Below are 13,111 nucleotides of genomic sequence, written 5' to 3' on the forward strand. Positions count from 1 at the left end.
AAATAGCAACACCCTAGTGGTCCCGGGCCCTAAGGAAGTTAGATTAGCTTCAATCAGAGCCAGGGCCTTCTCAACACTGGCTCCAGCCTGGTGGAACGCTCTGCCTCATGAGACCAGGGCCCTGCAGGATCTGATTTCTTTCCTCAGGGCCTGTAAGACAGAGTTGTTCCGCCTGGCCTTTGGCTTGGAGCCAGTTTGATTCCCTCCCCCTCTTTCTTTTTTCTTTCTCTTCCTGTGATGAGGCTGCATTGTAATGTTTCAATATTTTAATGTTGTTTTTTAATCTTGTTTTTAAGTTGTATTCATTCAACTTGTTTTTATTATTGCTTGTTAGCTGCCCTGAGCCCGGCCTTGGCTGGGGAGGGCGGGGTATAAAAATTATTATTATTATTATTATTATTATTATTATTATTATTATTATACATGCCTCGGTCTCATGAGTTTTTCCCCTTAAAAAAATAGTTTTATTGAAGATTTTCTTGTGTAATAAAAAAGCACATCCACTTTCAATTCATAGAGTCGTTTTCACAGTTTACAAGCGGTAGGAGACACCATTGTCATAAACATTACACGGTTGGGGGAAAACATAGGAGAGAGATGGGGGGTGGGTGGGGGTGCTATTTTGTTCTATTGCATAGTGGTTGTGCAGTGGTTTTGTGTTGGTGTCCGTCGAGAAGGTCCTTTGTTCATATATTTATTTTTGTTGGCAGTGCAAGAGATTAGAGGATGCAGAGCTTGGTTGGTTGAGTTCAGGGGGTTGCTGTGGGGTTTGTTTGTATGCAGGATGGGGTGTTGGGTCAGATTAGCCATATCGGTTTTGTATGCTGTTGGTGGGGTTATGTCATATCTTTGTTGTGCTGCATATGTGATAAGGGGGAGCCACACTGGGGTGAAGACGTATGCCTGAGTCTCACGAGTTGAAGGGGAGGAAGCCACTGTAGGGGTTGGTATGTTCTGTGATTTTTCTTTCTTTCTCTGTCATCCTTCTTCTGAATCCGACTTAGTCAGAGCTTTGTCACATACAAAAAACTGGGTAAAGGTAAAAGACCCCTGGACAGTTAAGTCCAGTCAAAAGCAACTATGGGATTGCAGCACTCATCTCACTTTCAGGCCAAGGGAGCTGGCGTTTGTCCACAGACAACTTTCCGGGTCATGTGGCCAGCATGACTAAAGCGCTTCTGGAGCAACGGAACACCGTGACGGAAACCAGAGCGCACAGAAACGCCATTTACCTTCCCACCGCAGTGGTGCCTATTTATCTACTCGTACTGGTGTGCTTTCGAACTGCTGGGACAGAGCAACGGGAGCTCACCCCGTCGTGGGGATTCGAACCGCCAACCTTCCGATCGGCTAGCCCAAGAGGCTCAGTGGTTTAGACCACAACTGGAGGGAAAGTGGAAGAAGGCTGCTAAATTAATCTGCAAAATCACATGGCCACTGCTCAGGTGAATCGGGACAAATAACTCATCATGTGGGTGCTTTGCTGTGTGAGCTCAGAAGGCTCATTCATGGTAAGCGAGTCAATGGATCATTCCCTGTGCAAAGCATGCAACTCCTATGACACTTTCAGAGTTTACAGGATATAATACAGCACTAGCTTTGAGACAATGAATAATTGAGTCTCCAAGCTGGTGAGCTACTGAGGGATTTTTGAAAGCCAGAATCCCATGAATTGTCCAGCTATATTTTGCTTGAAAATTGGAAGTAGGGGCCTCAAAATGGGATTGGGAGCCTTGTTGGGTCCAGAGATTCCCATAACACTTAAAGGTCTCACGGGGTCAGCCCAAAAACTTTTTGCAAATTTTGGTAATTGTGTCATTAGAAATCTCCAGAAGCTAGAGGTCTCTGGATAAGCAAGGGTAGAGGGGAATACAGTGGTGCCCCGCAAGACGAACGCCTCGGAAGACGAAAAACTCGCTAGACGAAGGAGTTTTTCATTTTCTTAGCCGCTTCGCAAGATGCATCTCCCTATGGGCTTGCTTCGCAAAACGAAGCTTGCCCTGCAAGCTCGGGGGATAGCGGGGAAGCGCAGCGCGTCTTCCCCGCTGTCCCCGAACCTCTTTTGAAGCAAGGGGCGGCGGGGGAGAAGATCGCTTCTCCCCGTTGCCAGCCCCGCAGTCTCCGGGGACAGAGGGGAAGGCTTTCCCCTCTGTCCCCGGACCCCTTTTGAACCAAGGGGCGGCAACGGGGAGAAGCGATCTTCTCCCTCGCCGCCCCTTGCTTCAAAAGAGGGGACAGAGGGGAAGGCGCGCGCCTTCCCCTCTGTCCCCGGACGGTCTCCATAGGAACGCATTGATTGATTTTCAATGCATTCCTATGGGAAACCGTGCTTCGCAAGACGAAAAACTCGCAAGAAGAAAAAACTTGTGGAACGAATTAATTTCGTCTTGCGAGGCACCACTGTATATCCCTGTAGGTCTACACTGATAGAATCAATAAGCACAGACTCCTAAACACCAGAGAAAAGGGTAGATTTTTTGTATGATTGCTTGAAAGATCACCATGTGTTCTGCTTACTGAGAACCCCAAATCCAATTCAAATTCCGGTCTTGACAGAATTGGACAGCATCCCAACTTACATTACTAATCCACTCTTTAACCTTATGCACTGCTATGGAGACTGCACATCTTTCCTACCATTTACAGCGCAGGAAGTTGCTGAAGAAAGCCAGGAAATCCTACTTCAGAGTTTGAAGGAAGAAGAAGAGAAATTCAAAAAAAGATATGAACTGATTCAACAAATAAGAGCGATAGAGTATCTGCCTTTAATGAAGCAAAAATTTGTTGACTTAACCCAGGTGAGTTCATTAAGACAGATTACAAAAGTGCTTGTGTGGATTTATTTGTTACTTTCCCATCTCGTTCTTCCTCCAGAAATCTCAGTCCAGCACCTGACTTTACAACTCCTTTGTGAGATAGATTAGGATGAGAGAGATGTTCTTGGAAATCTCCAGCTGTAGGTTTGCCAGGGCTTGACTGCCTTAAAGCAACTTCTGGTCAATGCAATAACTAGCCATTTTAGCTCTCCATTCCAACTCAAACTTCAAATAATTTTCTAATGAAGTCAGAGTTGTGTGTCAATTAATGTGCAGGCGACTCCCCACTTACAGAGGGATTACATTCCGGGCCGCAGTGTGCATAAGCAAAATGTGTGTAAGGGGGATCCTTGTCAGAGCAGGGAACTAGGGAAATTTCTTTTGCAACAAAAAATTCAGAACTGTTCACAACCCTACATAACCAAAAGCAACACATACTCTTACCTTTGCCTCCGGAGCACCAGAAATGGCAGGGAGCAGCAAACTTGCTGCATTACAGGTTTCCTGCCCAACAGCGTGGTAGCAGTGAGAGCTTCCACATGCCATCTTGAAACCCATACATTATTTTTCAAAGCCTTTTTGGGCTCCCGGAAGGGGTTTCTCACAAGCCATGAGGACTTTCCAGCTCTCTCCTGCCATTTCTGGGTTGGAATTGAAATCAGTTGGTTGATTCATTGATTGGTTTTCTGGCACGGCACACATACGTGGTCACACGCGAGTTGATCATGCATAATTGGGGGGACGCTTGTATAATAAAAAAGATAGAATTTGCCGGTTTCTCTCCCCTATAGACTCCTAACCATGGTGTTCTTGGTGAGATGTCCATAGTAGAACTGCAGGAACGCTTAGCCTTACTGAAACAAGCTCAGAAGAAGGCCGAAGAGGAGAAGAGGGATCAGATAATCCAAGAAAAATATGCGAAGGAACAGCTTCTTTTGGACAAACTTGAGCAGATCTCCATGTTCAGAGACCAATTTGGAAGAGCAGCTGCACTGAAGTTAGTTTGAAGAACTTTAGCATTTATAATACATAATTGTGGATTACAAAACAAATAATTGCTCTTCAAGTTAATAGATAGGAAATAGCTGTATTCTGTGACGGATTTCAGAAGTTTAATTAATACTGCTTTTTAGTAATATTCACAAGTTGAGGGGTCCAGCAGCTAACATGAGTAAATTTTGACATTTAATAGTAAATCTGAATTCTTTGTGCTCTCACTCGATGACCAGAATCACCATTTCAGAGGTAAAGGACCTTGCATGTGGGGGAAATGTCAAAAACAAGTCTCAAGAGTAGATTATTCTGTCATTCACCCTTTCAGAACAAGAACCACTAAATGCCTTCAAAACAAAACACAAAAGCCAGGGTGTGTGCTTACAGAGGGGACTGAAATGGATGTTTTGGGTAATTTTTAAAATTTCATTCTATAATGTATATAAATCAGAGAGAACAATTATAACAGATGCCAATTAAAAGATGAAAACAAAACCATTGAATAGGCACGTAGAATAAGTAGTTACATATCATACCCCTCAGCACTCCTGAATTAAGAGGGACATCCTGGAATTACAGAAGCCATTCCGGATTCGGATTGGATCCCGGAATGCCTTGCAGGAATCAGCCGGCTCACATGAGTGCCAGACCAAAAGACGCTTGGGTTTTTCCGTCTTGCACTCTTTCACAAATCACCTGGCTCCTGCGAAAGCTCAGGACCGAAAAGCAAGCATCTTTGGTTTTGGTCAGTGGGATTTTGGAGAGTGTGACATATGAGTTAAGTAGCAATGTCCAAGCCATTAAAGCGAAAAGCAAAAATAAAAGTTGTCTTCATATAAAGAAATAATATTAGTGCTGTTTTATTGTCAAGTATAGTTCCAAATTTGCCATGCTTGTGATGATGGTTGGCTTAAAATGATGCTTCTGCTATATATGTAATGAAGGAATGACAAACCATATAACAAGTGTCTGGAGACTCTAGTCGTCGTCAAAATATGCATAATTTTCTCCATCATAGCTATATTCCATCGTGAATGGTACTGTGTCCAATGTAAGATTTTGGGCTGTTTCCCATTGAGTTGCATTTAATACAGTATGTGAGCTGCCAGGACCATGCATGAGGCCAATTCTCAATTCTCACTTTTATATATCTCACCTTTGTATCATGAAAAATATTCAATAACTGTAAATTTGGACAATCGTTTATTTAGTAATATTTATCATTTCTGCCAAAATTAAATTCCAGAATTCTTGTACCAATGTGCATTGTCACCAGAAATGATAAGCACCAAATTTATTGCAGCTCCCCAAGAATTAGGTGACAGAGAAGAAAACATTTTGGGCATTTGCAAAGTAATGCGATACCATCTGTGTAGTAATTTCAAGGAGTTTCCCCTAAGGAAACTAGAAACAGATTTTAAGGGTTGTGATTCCCAAATTTTATTCTAACCTTTGGGGAGAATTCACGTGTGCCAATATCATGTTCCTAAATTGCATTAATCAACACAGAGTGCAACTTAGAAATTAATCCTTTTTGCTCTCTACCCATTGTGTTCAATAATTGTAAAAATTGTGTTAAGGGTCTCAGAGCTTGTTTCTTAATTGTTATTTTATGATTGAACTATGAGTTTGATTAAAATAAACCCAGTTCGCATTCAGGTTTGACAGAGCTAATTTTATTTGGTTAATAGGTTGATTAGTAGTATAGAAAATCACAATGTGTGTAAAATCTTTGGATTCCCATTGTTCAAATCACTTATTTCTCCCCTGCTAGAAAAAAATGGGTGATCTGATACTGTGATTAGTGGAAAAAAATACTTATTTTTTTCTTATTTGCTCTGCAGGCTGGAGGAAAAGAAAACCAAGCCTCCGCTTCGCGAACGCATTTTGAAAGATCAACAAGTTTTGGAGCTGAAACAAAAGATTATGGAAAAATCTATGGAGCGTAAAATGCAAGCTGAGAAAATGCAGACTGCATCCTTAAAGTACGACGAAGGGTCAGTCACATCTTGGAGGCCAAAGAAAGTAAGATATTTCTTGTTCTCGTGTAAATCACTGTCCAAACATAGCATGGAAATAAGTTCTTTGCAGCCGGAACTGGACACAGTATTCCAAGTGTGGTGACATCATAGGTTTGTATAAAGACATTGCAATCTTCACAGTTTCACTGTCAGTCATTTTCCTAACGATACCTACCATGAAATTTGCATTTATCACAGCTGCCACACACTGGATCATGTTCCTTGAGCTGTTCACCGGGCTCCTATATCTTGTCTGGTCAGTCACTACCAATTCGCACCCCATTAATGTACAGTGGTACCTTGGTTCCCAAATGCCTTGGTTCTCAAACAACTTGGAACCCAAACACTGCAAACCCGGAAGTAAGTGTTCCGGTTTGCAGACTTTTTTCGGAAGTCAAACGTGGTCCATTTTGAGTTCCACACTTCCGTTTTAAGTGTTACGCTGAGACCTGTCTGTTTTTGCTATTTATTTTGCGTTTTTGTGGCTCTCTTTTTTGCGTGACTGTGTGGAACCCAGTTCAGCTACGGATTGATTGTGTGACTGCAGTACATTGTTTATTGCTTTCATCTTATGGAACAATGGTCTCGTTAGATAGTAAAATTCATGTTAAATTGCTGGTTTAGGGGTCGTTTTTAGAAGACTGGAACGGATTAATCTGTTTTGCATTACTTTCTATGGGAAAGTGCACCTTGGTTTTGGAACGCTTTGGTTTTGGAATGGACTTCCGGAACGGATTAAGTTTGAGAACCAAAGTACCACTATATATTTAAAGTTAATATCCCCCCCCCCCAATATATCACTTTATATTTGCTTATGCTAAACTCTTATTTCCCACTTTACTTTTTACCACCTAGAACAATTTGGTGCATGCAGCAAACTTGCTCCCCTTACTTCTGATTCCTGACTTCAGATAGTTTGTGAACAAGCTGGAAAGTACTGTTCCCAGTGCAGGTCATCATTGGCAGGTCCCACATCCATTGTGAGAATTGTTTCTGCTTCCTGCCTTTACTGATCCGTAAGATGACGTGCCCCATGACTGCTAAGCTTACTCGAGTCTGGTGAGGAACCTTTTGAAGATTTGTTAGGAGCTATTTGAAAGACGGCGGAAACGCCTCTTTCTGTTCACTTACAGACTTACTGGAGAACTCTTCAAGGTTAGTTAGAATAGAACATAACTTGGTGGAAGCCATGCTGATGATTCTTCAGAAATACTTGTTCTTCTGTATGCTTGGTAATTTTATCTTTAATAATATTTTCCAGAGCAGATGTTAAACTAACTGGCTTGTAAGGGTAAAGGTAAAGGTAAAGGGACCCCTGACCATTAGGTCCAGTCGTGGCTGACTCTGGGGTTGCGGCGCTCATCTCGCTCTATAGGCCGAGGGAGCCGGCGTACAGCTTCTGGGTCATGTGGCCAGCAGGACTAAGCTGCTTCTGGCGAACCAGAGCAGTGCACGGAAACGCCATTTACCTTCCCACCGGAGTGGTACCTATTTATCTACTTGCACTTTGACGTGCTTTCGAACTGCTAGGTTGGCAGGAGCAGGGACCGAGCAATGGGAGCTCACCCCGTCACGGGGATTCGAATCGCCGACCTTCTGATCGGCAAGTCCTAGGCTCTGTGGTTTAACCCACAGCTCCCATGGCCTGTAAGGTTAGCAATTTCTTATTTTGAGTTCTTTAAGAAAGCTCAAGTGGTTACCATCTGGGTATGGATATTTGTTAGATTTTGTCAGTGCAGCTTAGAACTTCATGTCTTGCCACCACTATTTGCCTGAGTTTTTCAGACCCTTTTCCTGAGCAGTCTGCTCTAATACTGCAGTGAAGACAGAAGCAAATAATTCTGTTTCTCTGCAGTCTCCCTTTCCTCCTTAGCGCACCTCTAACTCCCTTGCTTCTTGGGAGAAGGGCAATGACAGGCCTAGACAGCATCTTGAGAAGTAGAGACATCACCTTGCCAACAAAGGTCCGTATAGTTAAAGCTATGGTTTTCCCAGTAGTGATGTATGGAAGTGAGAGCTGGACCATAAAGAAGGCTGATCGCCGAAGAATTGATGCTTTTGAATTATGGTGCTGGAGGAGACTCTTGAGAGTCCCATGGACTGCAAGAAGATCAAACCTATCAATTCTGAAGGAAATCAGCCCTGAGTGCTCACTGGAAGGACAGATCCTGAAGCTGAGGCTCCAGTACTTTGGCCACCTCATGAGAAGAGAAGACTCCCTGGAAAAGACCCTGATGTTGGGAAAGATGGAGGGCACAAGGAGAAGGGGGCGACAGAGGATGAGATGGTTGGATAGTGTTTACGAGGTTACCAGCATGAGTCTGACCAAGCTGCGGGGGGCAGTGGAGGACAGGAGTGCCTGGCGTTCTCTGGTCCATGGGGTCACGAAGAGTCGGACACGACTAAACGACTAAACAACAACAAAACTCCCTTGCTATCTAATGATCCAACTATCCCTCAGCCACTTTCCTGCTTCCAATGTTTAAAGAATTGTTTTGGCGATGGTCTTAATGTTTTTAATAATACGTTCATTGAATTGTTTTTGCTTCCCTTATTGTCTGCCTGCATTTATTTTGCCTGGCTTTTGGTTCTCATCATTTAGGCAATACTTCCCCCCTCAAAGAATCATTCCTGCCTCTGATAGCTTTCGTGACTCTGTTCATCAACTCTGCTAGCAACCTCTTGGACTTGCCAGTACCTTTCCTGATCTGCAGTAGCTTCTGTTACTGTAGTTTTGAATAACCACCAAACGTTCTGGAGATTTGACTTTCCCCTTTCAACTTGCTTATTCCCAGTCTCCTCATTTGTGAGAAGCTTCCACTTTTGAAGTCAGATATGACCGTGTGTGATTTTTGATTTCCGCAATTGTCAGTTACGTTGAATTTGATAGCTCTGTGGTCACTCTTGCCAGTTGGTTCCACAGCTCTTAGTTCTTGCCCCAGGTTCTGGGTGCCCCTTAAGATTAAGTTCAGGGTCTTCATCTCCCCTCTCTCTCATCAGCTCCATAAGCAACTCTTGTAAGGCACTGCGATTTACCGTATTTTTTGCTCTAGAAGACTCATTTTTTCCCTCCTAAAAAGTAAGGGGAAATGTGTGTGCGTCTTATGGAGCGAATGCAGGCTGTGCAGCTATCCCAGAAGCCAGAACAGCAAGAGGGGTCGCTGCTTTCGCCGCGCAGCGATCCCTCTTGTTGTTCTGGCTTCTGACATTCAGAATATTTTTTTCTTGTTTTCCTCCTCCAAAAACTAGGTGCGTCTTATGGTCTGGTGCATCTTATAGAGCGAAAAATACAGTATATTTAGAAATGTTACCTCTTTGTTGTGACCAGAACATGCATTTACCAACACTTACTTCTTGGGATGCCTCCTTACTTTCATGCTCCATCTCAATTTTTTGGTCAGGAGGTGATACGATGATAGTATGTCACCTGTGCCAATTTCCTTTTGGTGCCTGGTATTGCAGTTTACAATTCTGTGGAGTAGTCTGCCTCTGGGGGTTTCTAGCTTGTTTGCCTCAGTGTCCTCTAAGCAACACCCACCACCTGGCATACATCTGGGATCTCCTGGACATTACTGGGATCTCAAAGGCGGAAGTGATTCCTGGGGGGGAATCTGTGGAAGGCGGTGGGTTTTTTTGGTGTTTCCGTAAAAAAAAGCTCAAGAACTTTGGGGTTAGTCTAGAAAAAAAGCTGAACAATTTTGGGGTCTTCCTGAAAAAAACCTCAACTTTCGGGGTGTCCTGCTTTTTTACTTTTTGAAATATGACATCTCTCCCCTTGTCTGTCTTTCCAATAGAATCTGCATGTAGAAATAAATGTCCCACTGGTTCTCTCCGTTCTACTAGGTTTGTTATTCCCAGCATATAGCCAGTGTGGTATAGCAGTTAGCATGTTGGACTAGGACCTGGGAGACCAGGGTTCAGATCCCTATCTGGCCATGAAGCTCACTGGGTGACTGTTATGTGCTGAGTTGAATAGGATCCAAAAGGCAGCAGTCTGATTGGTCCTAGAACAATGCAGCAGTATGATTGGTCCGCAGGAGCCACCCAATCCAGCTCCAGGTGGAAGTGAATCCGCAACCTGATTGGCCTACAGGAGAATTCCAGAATTAGCCAATCACGTGCGGCTCATTGTGTAAATAATGTATATAAAGCAGATATTTTGGGGGAACTTTCATTCCTCACTACTATGAGCTGAATAAAGAGCATGAAATCCACACTCGACTCCGAGTATATTTCAGTGACCTTGGGCTAGCCACCGCCTCTCAGCCTAATCTGCCTCACAGGGTTGTTGCGGGCATTAAATGTGGAGGAGGCGAATCATGTATGCCACCATGAGCTCCCGGGGAAAAACAATGTTCCCTTCCCTACAAGCACTGTCCAGGAAAGCTGTACTGATGCTGGCAACGGGAGTGTGGTTCTGCTTCTAATAGGACTGCCTCTGATCTACATTTGCGGTGGACGAGACCATAAAATGCTTTTCTCTTATTGAACACCTTTGTACCAGTACTAGAATATTCTGTGTGTTGCTTCCACAGAAATCTCAGCGTGAGGATCACTGGAAGAAGTTGGAAGAAAGTCAACAGCAGCAGTTCAAAATGCTTCAACATGGTTTTATGGCAAGAGAATTGACTCAGAAAAGGATGACCAGTGAGACTTTGAGAACTGGAACCAAGGCTTGTATATTGCGCTCTTAAGTCAAAGCTATTTCTACGTTTATTTCTGTTTATGAGACGTTTACTAGGTCTTTTATACTGTAAGCACCGAGAGCTAGTTTTGGTTCACAGTATCTCAGTATTCTTTTTTCAGCTGTTTCCTACCATTACAAGATTTCCCTCCCATTGATGTCAATGGGAGAGAGAATTGATGCACTAAGGCTAGTGCGTTCGCTCCCCAACCCCCGCCTCCTACTCCTGTCCCAGCCAGCACAGCGCCTTTTTGTCATTACCTCCATTGGAGCATAAGTGTCAGAACAACAAGAGTGGTGGAAATTTCCATGTCCACAGTGGGGAGGTTTGTTCCATTAAAGATAACCCACATTGTGAAAACGTGTCTGGCTCAGTATGTCCTCATCACATGCAATTGACAATGCTCTGCTAAGGCAGTGCCCAGACCACAAATTTAGCAAGAATTCTCCTGCGCTCCTCCACTGCTTGACAATCTCTAGGCTTGCCGACACTAAAAGAAAAGTTACCAACTCTCAGGAACACATAATTCTTGGGAAGAAGCCCTCCTGAATATGATGGGATTTATTTTTGAGTACACACACACACACACACACCAGACTTTGGCGTAAAACAGGTATTTTGAGCTGGTGGGAGTTACTTGTTTTTATTCACCCCCTTAGCTGTTTTGCCAGGCTTCAGTGCAATGTATCAAAAAGTAACGGGTCCACCAGTCATTCGGTCCTGCCTTTGACAGTTAACCCCTTGATCCCTGATAAATGGTGATTCTGTAATGCAGAAAATAAGACGGTAGCCTATGCCCTCTTGATCATATAAGGGGAGGAAGGAAAAGGAGAATGTTAGCTGCTTTGAGACTCCTTAAAGGGAGTGAAAGGCGGGATATCAAATCCAAACTCTTATATAAGCACTGTTAATGCATTCAAAGAAATGCATTACACATACACAGCTTAAATGAAGCTACTGGGAGGTGGGTTTGTAGCTGGTTGACTGACCAAACCCAGTGTGCTCACCAGTGGTTCCTTGTCATCCTCTAAAAAGGTGACAAGTGGAGTGCCACAGGCTTCTGTCCTGAGCCCAATATTGTTCATCATCTTTGTAAATGACTTGAATGATGGAATTGAGTGGATGCCCATCAAATATGCAGATTACACCAACCTTCCTCAGCTTTCAGGAACAAGTAACAAAGGATATAGCATTAACTATATAGACCTGTTTAGGGAAGTTTTAAATCCTTGATGTTTTATTCTGTTTTTAATCTGTTGGGAGCTGCCCAAGTTTGAGCAGATGTCTTATTGAAGCTGCCTGTCCATTTTAAAAGATACAGATGTGTTTTCTTAGCCTTTAAATTGTTTGCACTGAAACACAAGCAATAACGGAGACTTTTCACATCCCCCCCAGCTCCAGCCCACGTTTGCCATGCTTGAAAGAGGCTTCACGTTTCCTCACAAATCCTCCTCTATGTGTGGTTTTAGGATGATGCCAACTAGCCACATAAGGCTATATTCCAAGCCTCTGAAATAATGTTTCAAGTTTGGGCTTTTCAAATCGCTGGTAGTCTGAGGAAGACAAAAGTATATTAGCAGGATTATTGTCTCCCAGTTTCCCATTGTCTTTGTGGTCCAAGGAGTGTGCAAAATTCAAGGAAAACTATGGGCAAGGTAGGTGAAGTATCTTACTCTTTTTTTAAAATCATTGGCCATTTCCATTTCTTCCGCATCTTCACAGATGTGGTGTATCGCACCGAGTTTCTTGATGTACTGGAAGAGGGGAGGACCAGGGTTCAAATCGCATTTAGCTATGGAGCCTGGGCCAAGCACTTTCTCAGCGAAACTCGCCTCACACGATTGATGAGGAAAAGGGCGGGTGGTGGTGGTTTTTTCGTCTTGTGAAGCACGGACTTTGGAAAAGCTTCAAAAATCACCAAAGTCTTCAAAAACCTCAAAAAAAGGCTGCCACACCGCGTGCTATGAGTTGCTCCTCGAAGTGAATGCACGGTTTTAAGAAAAAGGAAACAAACTTGCAAGACAAAGGAAACAAACTTGCAAGACGTTTTCGTCTTGCGAAGCAAGCAGATAGGGAAATCCGTCTTGCGAAGCAACTCAAAAAACGAAAAACTCTTTCGTTTTGCGAGTTTTTCGTCTTACAAGGCATTCGTCTTGCGAGGTACCACTGTATAATAAATAAATTCAAACTGAGCTTGCAAATGCCTTGGGTGAAATACAGTGCAACATCTTAGCTGCAAAAGGCGAGAGCTATGCCTGCTGCCTTTTAAGCCCCCCAATGCACGACCACCAGCAGCCCATTTTCTAAAGAAGGGTGGATGTGTGCTCAGTTATCAGGACAAATCTTGAGCTCGGCCTGCAGAAGAGCTGCAGCTGACTCGGGAAAGGTGGAGAAGTGCTGTCATGAATGCGTGCTCTATCATTTCACGTTCTTTAATGTACCGAGTAGACCCGTTGCACCAAACTGCAGCCATGTTTCAGGCCTCCTAAAAGGGGCGAAAAAGGAACATAGCCCTCATGCTCTTAGGAATCCTACACATTGCCAGCTGCACATATATTTCCAGAAATAAATGCAACCGCAGAGGTAAGTTAAAACT

At 43.5% G+C, this 13,111-nt stretch overlaps 1 protein-coding gene across 1 annotated transcript in view; it reads left to right on the forward strand.

Moving 5' to 3' along the window:
* The window catches only part of CFAP99 (cilia and flagella associated protein 99), a 36,551-nt gene extending 25,676 nt beyond the window's left edge, over positions 1–10,875 (forward strand). The window contains exons 13-16 of the mRNA XM_079975538.1: positions 2,647–2,798; positions 3,608–3,813; positions 5,654–5,834; positions 10,366–10,875. Of these exons, the coding sequence (XP_079831664.1) occupies positions 2,647–2,798; positions 3,608–3,813; positions 5,654–5,834; positions 10,366–10,524 (698 nt within the window). The 3' untranslated portion in view covers positions 10,525–10,875. The remainder of the gene's footprint in view (positions 1–2,646; positions 2,799–3,607; positions 3,814–5,653; positions 5,835–10,365) is intronic.
* Positions 10,876–13,111: the final 2,236 nt, after the last annotated feature.

The sequence above is a fragment of the Podarcis cretensis genome (assembly GCF_951804945.1).
Source record: "Podarcis cretensis genome assembly, chromosome: 5".
Lineage (NCBI taxonomy): Eukaryota > Metazoa > Chordata > Lepidosauria > Squamata > Lacertidae > Podarcis > Podarcis cretensis.